This window comes from Phoca vitulina, unplaced genomic scaffold, assembly GCF_004348235.1.
Source record: "Phoca vitulina isolate PV1807 unplaced genomic scaffold, GSC_HSeal_1.0 scaffold10, whole genome shotgun sequence".
Taxonomy (NCBI): domain Eukaryota; kingdom Metazoa; phylum Chordata; class Mammalia; order Carnivora; family Phocidae; genus Phoca; species Phoca vitulina.
This window is the reverse complement of record NW_022589713.1, coordinates 33,777,739-33,799,690: the sequence shown is the minus strand read 5'-3', so window position 1 is coordinate 33,799,690 and position 21,952 is coordinate 33,777,739. Positions and strand designations below refer to the sequence as shown.

Sequence of the window (21,952 nt, the reverse complement as noted above, 5' to 3'; positions counted from 1 at the left end):
TTCTTCCTCTCAGCCTACAGAGCACACTCTTAATTCTACACCTTAAAGGCCAACAAAAAAATTTCCTTGACCTCCCATAAGGCTTGCAGCTCTCCTCCTACTCTGCTTTTTTCTCTAGGTCCTCGTTATTTCCCCCACCCTTCCTGTGTAGACATTCCTCAGAGCACAATTCTCAATTCACCTCTTCCCCTTGGCGATTAGGAGTCCTTCAGCCATCATCCAAACTTTTAAATCCAATGTGTACCTCCCCCAAAGCCAGTTCCAGCCTCAGCATCCCTGCCAGCCCACCTCAGATGCAATGCATGTAACCTAAACACACAGATGTGTCATGATGTCTGCAGCACACTTTCAAATGGTCCTGCAAAATATAGAGATAAGACAAAAAGCAATCCATAATCACTTGCATTATGTTTCAAGAAAAAAGTCATGAGCGGGGGGGCGCCTGGGTGGCTCAGTCATTAAGCATCTGCCTTCGGCTCAGGTCGTGATCCCAGGGTCCTGGGATCGAGCCCCACATCGCATCGGGCTCTCTGCTCCACGGGAAGCCTGCTTCTCCCTCTCCCACTCCCCCTGCTTGTGTTCCCTCTCTCGCTGTGTCTCTATCAAGTAATAAAATCTTTAAAAAAAAAAAAAAAGAAAGAAAAAAGTCATGAGCATACAGCAATTCCTTGAATATATATTTTATATGGTGAAGTTTTAACAGCTGAGAGAAGGATGCGTGTCATTTCAACTTTTCCATAGCTTTGAAATTCTTCAAACTAAAAAAATTGGGGGAAAAACCATGTAGGGTCAGAATCAAGGAGAAAAGTCATGGTCTCTGCCTTTTAAGGACTTTATAATCCATTTGTCTAAACAAATCTAAAATTAGATTAGGTAGACGTGGAGAGTTCAATGACTGATTAACAATAAACTTAAATATATAATCAAACTGCAAACATTGGGGTGCCTGGGTGGCTCAGTTGGTTAAGCGTCTGACTTTGGCTCAAGTCATCATCTCAGGGTCCTGGGATCAAGTCCCGCATCGGGCTCCTTGCTCAGTGGGGAGTCTACTTCTCCTCCCTCTGCAACCCTTCCCAGGCACACGTGCTCTCTCCCTCCCCCTGCCCGGTCTCCCTCAAAAAAAAACAAAAAAACTACAAAATATTTACTGAGAGCCTGCTAGATGGCAGCAACACGTTAAGCACTGTATATGGTCAACAAAACAAATAATTAAACCTTAGAAAGAGGATCTATCTAACCCCTCTGCTCCCTCAAACGAGTTCTTCTTCCGGCCTTACTGATCTCTGTTAATGGCACCACCATCTTCCCCAATACCCAAAGAACCTCTGAGTCCTTTCAAGTCCTATATCTCTAAATCAGTGGCCAAGTTCTCTAGATTCCACTGCTTTCCACCTCTCTCTCCTCTCCACTTTGATGGATGCCACCTGTCCCCAGGCCCACCTGGCCTCCCGCCTGGACTACTGCAGCTCTCTCCAAGTCTCCTGCTTCCCACCCAACTCCACTCAACCCTTGCTTTGTCTCTATCCAGATACTCAGTTCTAACTGAATTAGACTTCAGCTCAAAAGGGTTTCAATGATTCTCCAACAACTATATAATGAAATTCAAAGCCTCAGCCTGACACTGAAGAACACAACCTTTATCTCTTACTGCTTATTCTCCCACTCAGGCCATAGGTTTATTCACTCTTACCTAATAGTGTCCTCCTGACCTTTCCTGTGCTACAGAGACGTCTCTTACTCTTCCCACTCCACTTCTCATTTCCTCCAGGAAGCTTTCCCAGATATCTAAGTGCTCCAGACACTACTCCTCACACCCAGGTCAAAGCAATCTCTCACTGCTCTGAACCTTCATAACATGTAATGTGCCTTTATTACTTTCCAAATAACATTCATGTTTCCAAGGACTATTCAAGATCTGTACATGCATTTCTCACCACCCTTACTAGACAATGAACTCCTTCAAGGCAGTCACTTTTCATGTGTAACGGGGACTCAAGGTTTGTGACAAGAATTTAATATTAGTATCCTTTACAAAGTCTATAAGAACTGTGAAATGTGGCCTTGTAAGCTGTAAGAATCTTTCCTCAAAATACTGTTAACATTTAAACAATGGGGGCGGTGGCGACTGGGTGGCTTAGTCAGTTAAGCCTCTGCCTTGGGCTCAGGTCCTGGTCTCCAGGTCTTGGGATGGAGCCCCGAATAGGCTCCCCGCTCATCAGGGAGCCTGCTTCTCCCTCCCTCTCTGCCCCTCCCCCACTCGTGTGCTTGAGAGCTCTCTCAGATTAAAAAAAATCTTAAAAAAAAAAAAATGGTATGGGGGGGTTTTCCTAACTTTTTTAATGGTAAAATATGTAAAATTTGCCATTTTTACCATTTTAAGTGTAAAATTCAATGTCACTCACAATGTTGTACAACCATCACCACTACTTCCAAAATTTTAATCACTCCAAACAGAAACTCTGTACCCATTAAGAAATAACCCCCCCATTCTCCCCTCCCCCAGTCCTGAAAACCTCTAATCCTCTGTCTCTATGAATTTACCTATTTACCCATTAAGAAATAACCCCCCCAATCTCCCCTCCCCCAGTCCTGAAAACCTCTAATCCTCTGTCTCTATGAATTTACCTATTCTAGGTATTTCAATGCAACTGGAATCACAATATTTGTCCTTCTATGTCTGGCTTATTTTACTTAGTATAACATTTTTCTTTTTTTTTTAAGATTTTATTTATTTGTCAGAGAGAGAGAGAGCACAAGTAGGGGGAGTGGCAGGCAGAGGCAGAGGAAGAAAGCAGGCTTCCCGCCAAGCAGGGAGCCTGACATGGGACTCGATCCCAGGACCCTGGGATCATGACCTGAGCCAAAGGCAGACGCTTAACCGACTGAGCCACCCAGGCGTCCCTAACATTTTCAAGATTCATTCATATTGTAGCATGTATCAGAACTTCATTCCCTTTCATGGCTAAATAATATTCCATTGTAAATATCACATTTTGTTTATTCACTCATCTGTTGATGGATACTTGGGTTGTTTCCTCTTTGGGGCTATCATGAACAACTATGAACACTGACAAGAATCTGTTCGACTCCCTGTTTTCAATCCTTTTGGGTATATACCTAGGAGTGTAACTGCTGGGTCATATGGTAATTCTGTTTAGCTTTCTGAAGGACAATAGCAGTACAGTTTTACAATCCAGACACATGGTCTTTTGGTAAACAAAACAGTCACAAGAGTTCCTACTCATTTAGTAAGCAATTCATTTCTGGATAGATTTCCTTCCTTCCTATCCATTCAGGCGCTAGGTGATGATCTAATTTCCAGGAACCTGACCCTCGTTTGGGGGCTACTTTGTGCTGACACTCCAGTCTCCTGATTCTCGCTGTTTTTCAACACTTCCTCTACACACATAAAGGCAAGCACACTGCACTGGTAACATTCCAAATGAAAATTATTATGAAACTCAACAGTGTTTAGATCCTGAAGTCACATTTTTATCTTTAATGCATTTAGTAACATCAGATGGATGAAAAACACATTAAAAGGGTTTTTTTCAGGTAAGATACAGGATTTTGTAAAGAACTTCTGTTGAACGCATTTCTTATACCCAAACAACCATTCAAAGCAAGCTAAACTTGGACAAATTGTATAGGCCTTTACTATTGCAAGGAAAGGACCTCTTTTCCTTTCAAGGTTAGCAGCCTGGGATTTCTAAATTGACATCTCATTATTATTACCACCAATTCCAGATTTTATAAAACCAGAAAAATACAACAATGTACATTCACAGAAACTATCTTCAAGGATACACACAAAGCGCAAGTTAGCTCCATATTAGGAGCATCTCCGTGCAAAGGAGCAGGATCAGAAGAGATCATGAGGGGAATTTTTCACTTTTTACAGCACAACTTCTACATCTCAACTTTTCTTTTCCTTTTTTTTTTTTTTTTTTTTTAAGATTTTATTTATTTATTTGACAGAGAAAGAGAGCGCGAGAGCAGGAACACAAGCAGGGGGAGTGGGAGAGGGAGCAGCAGGCTTCCCGCGGAGCGGGAAGCCCGATGCGGGGCTCCATCCCAGGACCCTGGGATCATGACCTGAGCCGAAGACAGACAAGCTTAACAACTGAGCCACCCAGGCGCCCCTACATCTCAACTTTTCAAAAACACTCAGATTATTGTATAATGACTTAAAACTGTATTTAAAATACAAGCAATAAGAGGCAATGTTAGTTAAAAAAAATATGAGCTATTAAAAGGAGCTAAATGGGCAAATCTAATAATACCAACATCTAACACATACAGAAAACTCTAATCTCATTTGAATTTTACAATACTATGAGTTAGGCAAATCAGATAGTCGGCCCTTTTAGTAAATGAGAAAAAGGTTAAAAAATTTTAACTTCTACAACAAATGCATTACATTTTTAAAATGTTCTTCACTTTAGCCTTTAAATTATCTTTAAAAAAGGTAAGATTTAGCTGGGGCGCCTGGGTGGCTCAGTCGGTTGAGCATCCAACTCTTGGTAGTGTTTTGGCTCAGGTCATGATCTCGGGGTGGTAGGATCGAGCCCCATGTCCAGCTCTGAACTTAGCAGGGAGTCTGAGATTCTCTCCCTCCCTGCCCCCCTACCCTGCTCACGCTTGCGCACATGCTTGCTCTCTCTCAAAATAAATCTTAAAAAAAAAAAAAAAAAGGTAAGATTTAGCTGTAAAGCTTTAAGACCAACTGTATCTGATACACAGTTTTTACAGAAAAATAAAACGCCTTTACTTAGTGGGGTTTACACATTTAAGAAACACAAAAATAATCATTAAATATAATAAAGTCATATAAAACAAGAATTTATTTTTATTATTCTCCACCGTGCTTGAAATGTTTAATGACTTCTCAAAGACATTTTATCCTAAAATAGTAACTCCAAAAAAATCTGAACTTTTAGATTTCAAGTTGCTATATGAATAGTTTACTCAAAATACTAGTAATCCCTTAGGTAAATTCTGAAGTTTAAAGCACTTGGGAAAATGTCATTTATTACATACAGACATACTGTCTATAGACACTTATGTCTACAGATTAGTTATATAGCTATAACTAGTCAATTTAGCAAAGCTTGAGCCTAACAGGTGCAAAACTGACTCTAGTGGCCCAGAGCACATCAGCTATCTAAAAGGCATAATTTTATTTAAATAAAACTTTAAAAAACTTAAATAAAAAGCATAATTTTACAATCCAGGATAGGGCATGCTTTAGAAAATCATTACAGTAGTTAAGACAGTATTTTTTTTCCTAAACAAATAGCCAAAACGGAAGGAAAAAGTCTAACCAAATGCACAGTACATGAGTTGGGAGACTATTATTTCATCTGCATATATACATACAACCAAATAGTTAGATACCAAAGAATTTGATTTATGTGGCAATATAGAAAAATTTTAAAATATTCACTTCTGACCTGGTCACTGAATGTCATCTGCACTCCATTCTTAAAAAACAAAACAAAACAGAACAACAAAATCCGAACCTACTCAACACAATATTCAACACTGACGATTCAACTTTATGTGCTCACACATTATAACATATTTAGCAATTGCATTTCACACAAGTTTAAGTTCAGTAACTTTGAAGTTTGCCAAGTAAAGTGCTAAAATTACTGGAATGCAAGCAGTGCACCTTCAAGAGAAGCAATTCTTCTACTGATCTGCAATAATCAACTGTGTATTGAGAGGTTACTTTGTACCAAATGCTATATTTTAATAAAGTAACACGTTTAAATTTAAAACCACAGGCTGAATACTGATTGAAAAAAGGCAGTCTTATAAAGGATTAATACATAAGATACGTTAATTCAAAGTCAATTGTTTAACTCATTCAAAATAGAATTTATAGTTGATGAAATTACAATTTCAGAAGGACCAAACTACGGAGCTCTCATGCTGAGTAACAGAAAAATTTACTAAAAATAAACATGCACACATTCAATATGTCACTTAATCCATACATTTTTTAACTTCAAAAAGTATCCCCAAATTATCCTCTTCCATCTCAAATAATGTACATTAAAATATTTAATAATTCAATCCCATAAGGTACCAACACAAAAACACAAAACCAAATTTAAGTTAGCTGAATACTGGGACTACTATATGACACTTAGTCAGTAATGGCAGTAAGCCAACACAAAGTAGAAACTGTAATTCATATTACCTAAGCAGCCATACTGAAAAATGCTTTCAGAAAATAAAGCACTTTTTTTTTTTAAGATTTTATTTGAGAGAGAGAGAGAGAGGGAGGGAGAGCACGAGTGGGGGGAGGGGCAGCAGCAGCAGCTGGAGAAGCAGGCCCCCCACTGAGCAGGAAGCCTGACATGGGGCTCGATCCCAGGACTCTGGGATCATGACCCCTGAGCCGATGGCAGAGGCATCCACCCAGGCGCCCCAAAGCAATGTTTATTCTTAAAACTCACCATAATATACATTCTCTTGCAAATTAAAGACGCCTAGCGTTTTCTCTGAAATTTAAGAAATTTTTTTTCAAAACGTTTAAGTACATCAGTTTGTCTCCCCACAACCAACCACCCAATAGCCATCCAGTTTGGTGCTTCACCCAAGCCCCAAAACATTCGCGGGTTTCACCTTGAGGGGGTAATGAGGAGCGTTTTCCAAGGATAAAAGTTCTACATGTTCAGCAGCACAAATCTCTCACATATGAACTCAGCTCAAATGGTATGAAACTAAAGTGTACTCTTCCTATTTTTTAAGTTATTAATCCCATAAAAACCTTCAAGGTGTTTACAATTTTAAAGCTGATTGCACGTATTTGCAAGAAAACCATTAGGTTTTGATACTGAGAGGTTGTAAGTTTTGAAACATGCTTTAAAAACTTTATAATTTCATCAGCTAAAATCTGAACTCACAAGAGGCACACTGGAAGAGACACAATACCAAACAGGAGCAGTAACTACACAGCACGCACCTATACCATGGGGAATGCCCAAGGATTCAACACAACCAACCAGGGGAAGCTATAAGCTCCTATCTGAACAATGATTCCACTAAAATAAAAAAGTAAAATGTCACAGCCCTAGCCCTTGCCTATTTCTCCACTTTCTCAATAGTATAAAAAGATTCTTAAAAGCCATGAGAGAAATCCTTAAGAATAATTAAGTGGTTCAGTTACAAGCAATAATTTAAGAGCATTTCAAACTCACAATGACTTTCCTTACAAAACAGGACAAAATTTTACCAAAGAATATCCCACACCTGACCAACAGTAAGAACGTATGTAACCAAAATGGCAATATTAAAGTTTCCATTTAACCCATTAACCATACCTTAGAAACTTCAGTGTTAATAAATAAAGTATTTCATTTAGGTTTTCAACTTGAATATTTCTACATGCTTATTTTAAATTCTATGCACGGCCACTGAATATTTTCTTCTTCGTAACTTCTTCTATCTCTAAGTTTAGAACACTTCTGAAATGTCACATCCCATTCCAATACTAATCCTGAGAACTGAGAATTAGGTTAAATGTTGCACCTAATTTTTAAATTATGGGAGTAATAGATTTGAATTAATCTCCCTTAAATAAATGGCTCTATTACAACATATTAAGTCCTTCCTCACTTCACTGTTGACTTAATAAAATCCAAGTCTTCCACCTTGCCTCAACAGTAGCAAAACAGTTATTCTAAATAAAGTGACTGGCAAACACTCCAAAAAGCTGGAATCAAATTGCTTTGAAACTGAAACACATGTATGCAGTATGAAGCAATTCTGAGGAAATTAAAAAAAGCACAACCCCATGGAAGAGCTTAAATCTATAAAATTTAAAAAACAAAACCTTTTTATCAAAGCCACAAATTATATCCTGAACTGATCTGCCAAAGTCCAACACAAAATTTATATATACAATGAAATCTGAGAATCCGCTGTGATTTAACTCTGTGCTCTATTAGCTTAACAGAGAGCCTGAATAACAGATTAAGATGGCAAAGCCATTTTCTAAACCAAAATGAACCTGAGTATCTAAAAAGGTTTTACATCATCCCTAACGATATATCCAAGATCCACGATTAGGCCAAGTGTACACCTTTAAATTCATTTCACAGTTCTGTTTTATATATGTGAAAGGGTCCACGCCAGATAAATTCATTACTTCTCTTCAGCATAGCACTGAGATTGTCAAGAGGCTCGTCAAAACATTACTCCCAGGTTAATCAATTTCAGTTGTTACTTGATGTTAGCACCAAAATAAGCATTCACGAAAGAATAAAAGCAGAAGTTTTTAATAACAAAACGAAAACCCCCAAGATAAAGATTAGAAGAATTTTAAAAAGAAAAAATTGTGAAAGGAAGCTCACCTGCAGTTAGGTGGAGGGTCTAAAGTGATGTCTGCCAGTTCCTTCTGAATCCTGGAATCAGGGAAGTGAGAGAGAAACACAAGAAACATGAAGGCGTTGGTAGCCTCCCACCGTAATGCATAGGTCTGGCAGATAAACCTAACTGCCTGCCATGATAACTGGGTTCTACTGAGGGAGAAGGAAACTACACATCAAAAGCTTCAGGTCCGTAGTTAGAAAAAAACTTTTTTCCCCACAGGCAGTGAGCTGGTGGTCCGGGGTCTCTAGTTATTATCTAAAATGTTTCGGTTCCAGTCTTGCCTCGCACACTAAGGCAGCTGTATTTCTCGGGGTTTTCCATTTAGGAAATAATTGTAAAGCTTCTGGCTTGCGGACTCGTTTCCTAAGTTGCATTAGAATGTGCCTGGACACAGTCACTTCTGCGCTGCACTTACTCTCCCCTGGACCGAGAAACCCAAGCCGCCGCGCGGGTGGGAAGGGCGCGCCCCCCCAGTCTCCGCCCGGGGTCACCACTGGCACCTCGGATGCCCTCCGGGCCGCCTCGGCAGGGCGCCCCCCCCACGCCGCCCCGCGTCCTCAGTGACGAAGCCAACATGGCCGCTCCCCGCGAGGCCCCTCGGGCCCTGACTGACCTGCCCGGCGTCGCGGGGTGCCGGCGCGGCGCAGGCCGCAAGGCCGACCCGTCCGCTCGGCCGCCCGGGCTCCCCGCCCCCAGCCCGCGCGCACCCGACGACTCGAGCGGCGCCCGCCAGCCCGGCCGGTGAAGTTGCCGGCCAGGGGTGGGGAGAGCCCGCGCCGGGACGCTCGGCGACTCCCCCGCTCGCCTCCACCGCGCCCCGGGACCGCCAGCCCCCACGCCGCGCGCGGAGCCCTGGGCGCCAACACCCCCGCCTGCCCCTCCAGCGAGGCCGGACGTCAGCAGGCGGCCCGCACAGGTGCACCCAGCCTCCGTCCCGCACAGCGCTCGGACTCTCGGCCCCCCTTTCCGGACCTGCTTTTTCCTGGATATCCTCTAAATTCCCTGGGGTCTGCCCCCTTCCTTCTCCATCCCACCATGCACACAGAGCCCGGGACATCCCCCACCCCGCCCCGCTGTCTATCTCCACACCAACCCACGACTTCACAAAGAGCCCCATCCCCCACTCCTAGGCCGACGCCACCAGGCAGTTCACACCAAGCCCTGGCCTTTGTCTTCTGCTTACCTAGGCGCTTAGAGCATCAATTAATAAGACAAAGTTTGAGGCCTTTAAGCCTCTTCCATCTACTAAATGGTGTCTTCTATTTTTATAACCTTTCTTGCTCCTATCACATAAAACCCTAAAGGGCCATGTTACAACTTAAAAAATCTCACGGAGGTAGTACCGGAGTAAAAACTAAACACACACATTCTAAAGGCAATCAGAATCACAATGGATGCTTTTCTCTCTCCAAAGGTTCTCTGAGGGTGGGAAGATAGGCTGGGTAGATGCAATGGGGAGTAGGTTTTAGAAGGCATTGTTTTTTCCATGTCTAAGTAAAGAGAAATTAAGGGTGGTTATTGGGGAAGTTCTTTAAACCTTCCTATTGGAGGACACTTCCTGTCCCCTACAAATCTGGTCAGCTTTAGAAAGGGGTTCGCTCACAGTTTTTAAGACATCTACTTATCTGTGTCCTGCTAAATTCTTCTGCTACCAAGAAGCATTTCAGTTCTGAGACATTCCCAAACACCCGTGCTGTTTGACTCATTATTGTATGTTAGACTAAAAGTATGGAATCCTGGTTTCCTGATTATCTGCATGTTAGAATGACTGTACCTTAAGACCTATGTACACAGGCAAAAATATCCTCCACCTGAGCACAACTTGTATAAAAATACATATTGACTTCATTTCTGCCAATCCAACCTCTACGATATTTACTGAAAAGGTAGTTACTTCTTTAATACCTAAAAAGTATAATACCAGACAGTGTTAACCACTTCATCTCTACAATTAACATTTGCACCATTTCCGTAATACTGACAAAAGATTTGTAAAAGTAACTCACACATATGTTTCACGGAGTAATTCTTGTCCAGACCACTCTCAATGGGGGCTTTTCCTCTATCCACGGACTAGAAATGAGACCACTTTCCAATATGTAGTGAAGTAACTTTATGTCTACCAATTCAGGCTTCTTTTTTATTCTATCTCCTGGTATATGTGCCCCTTCCAAGTCTACCAGCAACACTCAGCTTCCAAGTCAATGTATTTCAGACATCAGCTTTAATAGGGTCCCACTAACATTAATTTCCCCCTTATTCTCTCCTGGATATGCTGCCCCTCTCCTTCACTATTAACCTTAGCTCTGCTTTAAGACTAACAGCCACTCTTTCAACAAGATATTCAGGGAGCTAAAACTGACGTTAACTTCATACGTAAAATTACCCCTTGTAGCTTCCCACCTTTCATTTTTTGCACACCTACTCTCTTTTTCCCAGGAATTTCCAAATATGTTTTTAAACTTCCTTAGCATAAATGGACAAATTGTGTCTAATGAAAAATCCCCCTCAGTAATTTGCTGACACAAAGGAGACTGTTTTATATTTGACACCTATGCTTTTACCCCCAAATATATTCATGTGCGCCAGTGATATCCTGGTGCACAAAAAATACTAATAAACTAAAGCAAATATCCTGCCTTACTCAGGTCAGGCCAAAAGCTGTTCCAGCATGGATCAGGGAGCACAGGTACTGCAGGTAGGGGTGGGGAGGAGTAGGGAGTTGGGGAGATTAAGGAAAGCCCCATCCAACGTGGGCAGGGGAGATGCCAGGTTCTAGAAGAACGAGCACAGGACTAATCAATGAGGGCCAGTTTGTATTCCCAGGAAGCTGAAATGCCATCAAACCATCCCTCCAAAAATAAGAAGAATCTTGCTAAGAAGGCATCTTGCCATTTAACTCTAAACCTCTACACTATTTAAAATAAGCTAACGTCACTCTTTCATCCCCCCCCATGGTTAGGTCACCAAAGCACTTTACCAACTTTTCAAATTTCTGGGAGAATGACAGGACAAACTTTCACTCTGAGTTCCAGGCTCACTACTCGGTGGAGATTAAAGACTCACATTCCATTTTATTTTACGTTTCTTTAAAAAAGATACCCCTATTTAACCCACCATTTGTATTCCTTACTATCTTTCTGGGTTTGCCACTTTAAAGTTTAATGACTGTCCACCTAAGCAGGATTTATGAAAGGGCATGAGGGTTCCCAGGAATCTGCTAGAGATTATTTTAAGGGTCATGGAGATCAGAGAATATTACTGAAGGATGCTCAAGGTAAAAAAGTAGTTTCTTCCAGAGACATAGAGGAAAACAGTAAAGAAAAAGAGCCACTGTTTGAATTCAGCTTGGAAAAATAGTAAAAATTTTTTACAGCATATGAGAGGATGTATCATGAAAAAAAAGTCTCCCTGAAATTTGGCAAAATTGAAGTTTTTAAAGAGAAAAAAAAAGAATCCCCCAAATAACCTAGAATATCCATTTTACATTATATATCAATTCATCTGCCTCAACTCTCCAAATCAGAAGAATCTCTTTAAGTTCCATCTGAAAACATGCTTTCACTTATTAAATTTTTTACCCCACTAATAGGAGTTATTCCTGACGCAGTTTTGTGGAGAAAGCTCCACTCAAAAAAAGATCATAGTGCAACAGGTGAGGAGGAAGCAAGATGGTAATAGGATTCATTTTGATAGTTGTCTGGGCAGGTATTAGTAATTAAGTGGGATGACAGCTTTGAGAAGGGTCACAAGCTAGTGATTAATAGGACAAGTAATTTGAAATCAGATTTGGGGGTCACTAGTAAAAGTAATGAGGATTCTTACAAACTTCACCAAGAAATGAGAGAGGCAAGCCACAACAGCTGCATGTGGACAACGATTAAAAGAAAAAAAACAGAAGCAGGAGAGTAAAATAATTAAAGCTTCCAAGGCCCTTTTTTCATTTTTAACAACACGCAAACCATGAGGAGCATTCAAGCTACCCCTCATTGGGAGGCAGACGAAATGCAACAAGAGGTAGTTCGGTAAATAGGAAGCCTAGGGGGTTGGGGGTGGAGTACGGTACCTCTTGGCGCTGGTAGAGAGGAGTTTGGAGTTTTTGCTCATGCTGACTTTACTCTCCTTCTTCTTGGGGGTGTTTGTTTCTTTCTCGGTTTGCTGGTTGGAGGACGAAGATGAGGAGGAGCTGGTGCTGGCCCTCGAATCGTCATCCGACATAGCGAACCCCCCACCCCACCCCGCAAACAGCCCCTGCAGGGGGAGAGAAACAAAACAGAAACACACAGACCATGCAGTCAGTGTAAATAAGGAACTCGGGTGCTGTCAGGAGGGCTTTGGCCAGGGGTGCACCCGGCCGCCCAGCGCCCTCCACTCGCTTTTCAAAGTCTTCAGGCCCATTAAGGCTTTAGCAAATCCGACGCGGCTTGTTTATTTTTGGCCCCAAGTGGGGGACGCGGTGGGAAAACGATCGGGAGCACACCGAGCGCCCCCCCCTGCGGCCCCCCGGGGCTCCCCTCGGGGCAGGGAGGGGAGAAGCCGAGCAGGCGGAGGGCAGGGCGGGGGCGGGGAGCGCCTCGGCGGGGCAAGGAGGGAAGGTCCCGGCGGTGTGCCGGCCTCGGGGCTGTTTCAATCGGCTTTCCGGGGGTTGCGGGGGGGCCAGTGGCCAGGGCGAGACAGCGGGGACCAGGAGTGGAGTTTGGCGAGGTCGGGAAGAGAGGAGGGGTGGAGAGGAGTAAGAGAGGAAGCCGAAACGGGGGGACGGAGGCGGGGAGCGGGTGCCCGGGTGGGGGAAGGGAGAGGCCGGCGGGGGGGGGCAGGGGCGACGAGGCCCGAGGCGCCCCCCCAGCGCCGCGCCCCGACGCCTCTCCCCGCAGGCCTGTGGCTCGGCCGCCCGGCTCAGGGCTGCGCGGCTGGGGCGGGGGTCCCGAGCACACGCCCGACTGCCACCCCTAGTGGGGGTGGGGCGAGGGTGCGGGGGGGGCTCGGCCTCCACAGCGGAGGAATAACAATGAGCCCTTCCGCCCCGGAGGGGTTAATGCCCGCGGGCCCCCGCCCCAGGGGGAAACGGGGCTCCCCCGCCTCCCCCTCCCCCGCTCCCGGCCCCCTCAGCGGCCAGTGGGGGGCTCCCGGGGCAGCGCTGACAGTTCGAGCCACAATGCCCCCCCACCCCCGACGCGGGCGGCCCCCGCACCCCACGCGGCCCGGGGTCCCTACCCATCCCCCGCGGGCGGGCCCCGGACCCCTGGGGCTCCTCGGCCCCTCTCCGCCCCCCCCCAGCCCCGTGCCCGGCGGTCCGGGAGGCGCGGGTCGGGGGAGGCGGCGAGGGGTGTCCCCGAGGCCCGGCGACGCGGCCGGGGGGCGGCGGGCGGCGGGGGGGATCCCCGTACCTCTCTTTGTGTCTGGCTCCTCCGTGCCGCCGCGGCGGCTGCTGCTGCGGCTGCGGCTGGGCCTGGCCACTCGTGTCTCTCTCTCGCTGGGAGAGAAGCGGAAGTGCAGCAACAGCAACTATTAAACAGGCAATGGCTTCCCCCAGCCACACACGCTCGCACACACACTCCTCCTCCTCCTCCTCTTCGCCCTCACCCCTCCCCCACCCGGCCCGGTCCCACCCACCCGCGCTCCCCTCCCCCTGCACACCTCCGGGGGGGCGCGAGGAGGACACAGGGGACCCCGGGAAACCCTGCCCCCTCCCCACCCACTCCCCCACCCCAGCGCCGCCGCGGGACGCCGGTGAAGGGGGCGAGGGGTGAGAATTTTCTCTCAAGTGGTTTGGGGACCTGGATTCTGGGCTGGAGAGGGGAAGCCGTTCCGAGCTGGGGGGCGCTGGGAGCGATAGGAACTGTATGGAATAGGGCGGTCACGAGAGGAAGTTCTTTCCAATAAGGGCTTTTGGAAAGGGGGGGTGACAAATTGGTGGGGAAGGTAGTAATTTGGTGGGAAGGACTTTGGACTAGAGAATGCAGTGGAAACTCCCCCTAAAAAGTGATCAGTTTAAGGGGAAAAAAGAAATCCCACAACAGGGTTTCCCTTTGAGCTGACACTGGCTTCCCCCTCTAGCAATTTACCTGCTAAGAGCAGAGGTCGGTCTAGGCACGCCTGTTGAGAAAAATCTCAAAGTAGGAGTTTTCTGCTCAGGCACGTGCAATTTTACAATTTTAGATTCTTTTAGTCACTTTTTATAAAAAGTGGTGTTTTATAAAAGTGATACAAAGGATTCGTGACAGGTAAAACCAACATGTAGCAGGCTTACAAATGTGAAGTAACTGGGAAAAAGCCCATTGCTACTGAATTAGACTGGATTTAGAATTTTGGGTGTCAGTTTACTTTATTTATTTATTTATTTATTTATTTATTTATAGTTTAGTTTACTTTAAATAGAAAGTTGGATTTTTGGAAATTAGATCAAAAGTTTTGGGACTCCGGAAACTGCTTCAACAATAATATAAATGCTATTCAAATAATCTTAATATTTTTAGAATAATCACTCAGTAATTCTTATGAATTGTTCCTTGTTTAGCATTTTTACCAAGGTTAAGATTAAGCCATCAAAAAAAGAGATTAATGCATCAAATTATGATTTAGTTTCTCACTTGTCATTTCAGTTGAAGGAAACTGAAGGTATACGTGCAATGCCACATATACAGGGTCTGGTACATTAAGGAGACCGTGAGTCAGATTTCCACGGGCTACTCTAACTTATCTCATTCAAATTGCCATCCTTTTCCATAGCAACAGTGGCTTCAGTTACCATAGGGCAACACAACAGGTGTAAAGCTTATGGCAAATCCACTAACCGGGGAAACAAGCACTCTTACCACCACCTGAACCCCTTCTAGGTTCAAAATTGAAACTCCAACTTTATCAGGACTCATAAAGTAATTGTGCATGCTTACCAGGAAACCTGTATCTACCAGGAATTGTCACAGACTCAAGAAGTCCAAAAGCTGGGAAAAACTTTATAGGTCATCATTTCAGCCTCCAGCCTCCTACCTTCAGACAGAGCTATCTCTCAGTTATTCAAATGTATAGAAATTTTGAAAGATCCCCACACTTATGTTTGGTTTCAGGAGTCCTGATAGACGTATATATATATTTTTAAATGACATTCCCTGCTGTATGTTATTTGAAAACAACAACCAAAAAAATCTCTCTAAAACCAGGTTGTAGGGCGCCTGGGTGGCTCAGTTGGTTAAGCGTCGGGATGCCAGGGTCCTGGGATAGAGCCCATGACTGACTCCCTGCTCAGCAGGGAGCCTGCTTCTCCCTCTTCCTCTGCCTGCCACTCCCTCCTGCTTATGCGGCTCTCTCTCTCTCTCTGTGTCAAATAAGTAAATAAAATCTTAAAAAAAAAACAAGTTTGTATATTTTTTATGCTTCTGATGAAAAATACATAAATTCAAGAGAAAATAAGCAAATATGAAATAAACTGAGTTGGGATGAAGAAAATTGAGATTTCCTCTTCCAAAAATTTGAGTTTCTGATACTTTACATGTACACACTATGAGTACACCCAGTAAAAAATCATATATGTATAAAGAAGAGAGCTGGCAGAGAACACAGGAAAATAATAGGTTTGATTTGCTGATATGACCAGGATGGTGTGTGAATTTTTTTTTAATTTTGGTTTGCATATGTCATATACTTAGATACTAAATATAATAATATTTAAAGAAAAAAACGAAAAAAAAAACACCTGACCATGGTAGTTTGTGTTGCATTGTTGATGCTTGGATGGGATCTGTCCCTGGGGAAATAAATCATGTAATTGAAGGGCTCCCCCTCTATAAGAGAAGTGTTTTCCCAGCCACCAGTCTAGAAGGATAGTAGCCCTCTTTTGTGTACTAGTCCTTATCTCTAACCCTGGTTAGTGCTTTATGGTTTGAGAATGACTTACTGAGGGGGAATGAAAACCTCAAAATATTTAGAAAAGAATTCACTGCTCTCAAAAGACTAATCATTACATCAGATTATTTTAAATATACAGTTGTCTCAGTTATAAAAAACTAAAAATTCATTTGCAACCTTCCAATTTTACCTATTAGCTACAAGGCCTAAGGAGTTAAATTGACCTCCCTGAGCCTCAGTTTCCCCGTCTATAAAGGGCAAGACTACCTGTGCTGTACTGACTGGCAGAGTTGTTAGAAGAATCAAATGTGGCTCTATAATAAAGATGGTTTGTTAACTGTTATGCAAAGTAAATTATTAATAATCCCACCCTGATACTAATTCTCAGGAATTTTGTTAGGACATGGAGATTTTATGACTTAGAATTAATGACAAATATAAAAAACTTCCTATGAGAGTCAAGGAACCATAGAATTTTATTTACTAGAAGGGGCCTAAGATATATTCAAGTTCAAATTCCTAGTGTTATAGGTGAAGAAATTAAGGCAAAGAAAGCCTGTATGTCTTGTACAAGGTCATGCAGTAAGTTGATGGCAAAATTGTGGCTATGGGTCATGCTGCCTAAGGATGATATTGGGGGTGGAGGAGGGGGAAGCCTCAATTACATTAAAAAATATGTATTAAGGTGCACCGGGTGGCTCAGTCGGTTCTGAGCCTGCTTCTGCCTCTCCCTCTGCTTCTGCCTCTCCCTCTGCTGCTCCCTCTGCCACTCCCCCCTACTTGTGCTCTCTCACTCTCTCTCTCTCTCAAAATAAATTAACAAATAAAATCTTTTTAAAAATGTATTAAATATAGAAGAGCTTTGGGGGGTGTTTGGCTGGCTCAGTCGGTGGAGCAAGTGATTCTTGATCTCAGGGTTGTAGGTTCGAGCCCCACATTGGGTGTAGAGATTATTCAAAAATAAAATCTTTTTTAAAAATTGGATAATATTTTCAAGAACATATGGACAGTTGGGCTCCTGGGTGGCTCAGTCAGTTAAGCGTCTGCCTTCGGCTCAGGTCATGATCCCAGGGTCCTGGGATTGAGTCGTGCATCGGGCTTCCTGCTCAGCGGAGAGCCTGCTTCTCCCTCTCACTCTGCCTGCTGCTCCCCCTGCTTGTGCTCTCCTACTCTCTCTCTGTCAAATAAATAAATAAAATCTTAAAAAAAAAAAAAGAACATATTAAAAATCAAGACAGATGGGAAAGTGAAAAAATGGAAGCAAGTTAAAGGAATCACTACTTTTACAACATTTACTTAAAACAATGACCACTACTGAAGTTCCCTACTCCCCATTCTGAGAATAATCGTCATTGTTTATTTATTTCATATTTATGGATATATTTTAAATAGGTCATACCTTCTCATGCTATATTATTTTTATTTTATTTTATTTTTTTAAAGATTTTATTTATTTGAGAGACACAGCGAGAGTGGGAACACAAGCAGGGGGAGTGGGAGAGGGAGAAGCAGGCTTCCCGCTGAGCGGGGAGCTCGATGTGAGGCTCGATCCCAGGACCCTGGGGTCATGACCCGAGCCGAAGCCAGACGCTTAACGACTGAGCCACCCAGGCGCCCCTCCCGCTATATTATTTTAAAGAAATCAAAAGGTATGCCAGGAAAATATCCCTCTGCCCCTCCCCCAACTCTGCGGTCAGCTATGTTTGCTCAGGCAAATTCATACATATACATTGGATGCTTCGATAGGAATGCTCAATTTACATTTAAAAGATGCATCCAGTCACAGAAGCCCAAGTGATGTAACACTGATATCTCTGAGCTTTGAGAAAGTGGGCTTCAGTTTTTACTAATACCTATTCCTGATTCTCAGAATAATCCAACTCTTTTCTTCAAGCCGTCGTTAGAGTATCAAGTACTTTTAAGTAGAAGCACTTGAAGATCAAGGTGCTGACTGATCCCTATAGTTGATATAGTTGATTCAGAAGAAAGAGACCCAGTCTAACTTTTGAGCACTCCTATTTTTGGCTTGTTGCTTACACTGAACTTCAAGTGTTTCATAAAGGCGACTGTTCTCTTTGGCCAATTTCACATCTAAAGCACTGTCAAGCAAATTAACACTTGTTAATATGGGTTTTTAAACTTGCCTTATGGCTGGATAGAAAGGATTTCCTTTTTCTGTCAAAAGAAAAAAAAATCTTATGTTAGGAATTTAAAAAGAATTCCTATAAAGCCTTTCTGAAAATATGGACTCACTGCAGATTTCAGTCCACTTGATTTATTTTATGATGCTCCTTTGCCTGAAAAATGCATTCCTTATACAGAAAGATAAGGAAGGTTCGCAAAGAAGGGTCAATTCCATGAAGCCTAATGAGATCTAGGGCTTTTATCTTCAATTCAGGTCGTTTTTCTGTAGGCCTTTTTTAAAAAAACACTGATCCCTTTGAAGGACCCTAAGCATTGTTAGACTTTAGTGGTCCTGAATTTTGCTATCACAGGAAGATAGGACAGAGCTAAATTATTTTTTTCTACCACATGGAGGCATTGAACAACCATGTGATTTTCAAAATTTACCAAGACTTGATAAGAGTCTAGTGCTTTCTCAGGCAAGGGCAAAAAGGTTTGTTTGATGTTGACAAATGGATAGTGTTTAGTAGGAAAGCATTCTCTCAATTTATAATTTAGCATCTCCTTTGTAGAGCCTATTTGCTAAACAAACTAGCCTTCTTCAACCTTCTTTACGCTGATAACATTAAGGACTATATTGAAAGATACTAGACTGCAATTCAAACAGTTTTGGTTCATTAATCTTTAAAACCTTTTCTTAAACTTAACACTTTTGCAGTTTTCTAAAATTTGGGAGGAATGAAATAGTAGGGAAAATTACTTTTATTTCACGCTCTAAATTATCTATTGTGAAACCTTTTAAACATCACTTTCCCCACAGTTCCATGGTGTGGCAAACCTATAGTCAAGGAATCAGGTTTTGAATCCAAAATTTACCTCAATAACTGCAAAACCCCAGAAGCAATCGGCAGCAAAGATACCAATCTTGACTTGCTGAGCATACATGACGAGTTCTGTCTTTGCAGGGGATAGTACTCATGTCTCAGCCACAAATCAATTAATCAACAAACATTTATTAATTGCCCCATGTGTGCTAAACACAGTACTAGGTGTCTCAGCAGATGTAAAGAAGTCTAAGACGTACTCTCTGGCCTCCAGGAAGGGCCAGAGAAGAAGGGATTATAGCTAAGCCTAGAAGGACAAGTAGGACTTGAGAAGATAGAAAGGCATTTCCTGAGATGGAAATGACATTTTTTAAAAAAGATTTTATTTATTTATTAGTGAGAGAGAGAGAGAGATCACGAGTAGGGGGAAAGGTAGAGGGAGAAGCAGACTCCCCGGTGAGGAGGGAGCCCAATGCAGGACTCCTCCCAGGACCCTGGGATCATGACCTGAGCCGAAGGCAGATGCTTAACCGGCTGAGTCACCCAGGCGCCCTGGAAATGACATTTTAAAAGATAGGGAAAAATCATCAGACAGACTCAAAGTATTTTATTATTAAAATATAAATACATATAAAGTAGAAAATACTTTATTATTAAAAACTAAAATAATGAAACCTGACTTTATTCTTCAGAAATGTCACTGGCATGAAGGACAAAGAAGAACGAGATTTCAGATTAAAGGGAACTAAAGAAGCATGAGAGCTAAATGTAATTTATGATCCTGGACCAGATCCTGTACAGAATGGGGGGGGAAATTTGTAAAAGACAGAATTGGGTCAATTGAAAAAGATTAGAGTATGGAATTTAGATAAAAGTGTTGTATGGATGTTAAATTTCCTGAAGTTGATAACTACACTGAGGATATTCTTGTTTTTAGGAAACACACGCTGGAACATTAAGGGGGAAAGAGGCATGATGTCTGTAAACTATGTAAATAACGAAGGAAAAAAATTAACAATGTGAGTTGGGGGTGGGTGCGGGGAGAGAGAGGGAGGGAAGGAACAAAACCAAGGTGTCAAAATGTTACAAATTGGTGAATCTGGGTAAAGGGTGTATGGATGTTCTCTGTATTACTCCTGTGATTTTCCTTTCAATCTGGAGAAACAAAAATGTGCTTCTGTCAGAGGGAGTGAAATGCAGGGGGACGAAGAAGAGATTACTAACGCATTTCATATCTCTATATTGTTTCACTTCTTAAAATAAGTGTGTATTCCTTTAGTAAGTTTTAAATCGAACCGCTAAATCGTTAAAAGAACAAAAAGATATATGGAGGCAGAAAACCCAAGAAGTGACTGGGGAGCTCACCAATAGGCTAATTTGGTTGAAGGACTCAGAAAAGTGAGTACCTTGAGTTTGCAGAGGGACTTCATGGAGAGCTAAGAAGCCTGGATTTCATTACAGGATGAAAGGTCCCAGGGAAAGACCTTAGAGGCATTTTAGCTTCAGGGGTATTTTAAGAAGATTAGTTTGATAGAAGAGGCAGAAAGGAGAGAAAGGAGTCAGGAAACCAGGAGGAGGCCATTGAAGAGTACACGAGTAGGGAAGCAGTTCCTAATTCCTAATTCTCTTCGCTTATTTTCATTAATCGCAGTTTAATGCTAAAGCTCTGGGAATTTCAGTCCTTCGACAGCAGAGACTATGTCTGCTTAGAACTATTTAGAACAATGCTTGGCACTTAGTAGGCAAGCAATACAAAATTAAGATAGGGAATGAAAACCATCCTTGTCCTTCAGAGTAGTGATTTCCCTTTTCCCATCTCCTGTGATGTTCCGTCGTTCACAAATGTTATGATTTCACCACCCAGCGGTCAACAAGGGGCGTGTGGAGTCTGTGGTGCTGTTCCCAAGGGAAGCACAAGTGACCCCCAGGGCGGGGCGTGAACTGACCCCCAGCCCGGCAGCATGGAAAGGAATCCAGGCGTTGGCCTCAGAGTTACGGAATTCCAAATCGGAAGAGCTCTAGAGATCATGAGATGGACCCTGTTCTGTTGACAGACAAGGAAGCTGAGACCCAAAGATGCAAGATGAGTTTTCGGAGATCAGGCAACTAGTTAGCAGTAGCCCTTGGAAGAATCCAAGTGGACTGCGGAGACTTGTAGAATCTACATGTCTACCCCTCAAACACGGAGCAGCAGACAATGGCCACAGAAGCCAGAGGTAACTTGCCTCTGTGGAGGCAAACGTGCTTATGTTTTATCTACACAGCCCTGCTTTCTGTGGATCTGGGCTGTTAGAAGTCTTTGATATCCATTCCACAGTATACATTAGACTGGACCCAGATTTACTACTCAAACACACACACTCACTCTCACACACACCCCTCTTGCTTCCTAAATTACTCACTGAATTGAATCAATCCTAAATCTCATAGTGCAATGGTGACGGATATTTGCCCAATGTGGTTGTAAGAATAGAAGTAGAGATTCCTATATCCCCTTCTTCTTCCCTGACTTTACTCACCTTGAGAATTCTTTTTAGATCTTGGGGAAGAGAAAAAGCAGGAAAATGGTGGGGCATGACCACTTTGGCTTTGTGGCTGAGGTTACACCCATTAGCATTGGGTTCCCACAGGTTGTGAGGAGCTAAAAGTTGGAGAATGTCCTAGCCCCATTTTCCCATACCTCATTCTTCCCTACTCCTCCATCTAAGGGAGGAGCGTATAGTTCAGGGCAGTTAAGAGAACGAACAGACCTGTTTCCATACCTGGACTGCCTC

The 21,952-nt window shown here is 43.0% G+C and overlaps 1 protein-coding gene across 2 annotated transcripts in view; it reads right to left on the bottom strand.

Annotated features, from left to right (window-relative positions):
• UBE2E1 (ubiquitin conjugating enzyme E2 E1) overlaps positions 1-13,983 on the bottom strand; it is a 77,462-nt gene extending 63,479 nt beyond the window's left edge. The window contains exons 1-3 of one of the 2 annotated variants that reach the window (XM_032408794.1): positions 13,773-13,983; positions 12,452-12,636; positions 8,367-8,417 (exon numbers count right to left, since the gene is read on the bottom strand). In XM_032408794.1, coding sequence (XP_032264685.1) covers positions 8,367-8,417; positions 12,452-12,603 — 203 coding nt within the window. In that variant the 5' untranslated portion in view covers positions 12,604-12,636; positions 13,773-13,983. The remainder of the gene's footprint in view (positions 1-8,366; positions 8,418-12,451; positions 12,637-13,772) is intronic. The other variant, XM_032408795.1, reaches the window with a different exon arrangement.
• Between the last annotated feature and the right edge of the window lie 7,969 nt (positions 13,984-21,952).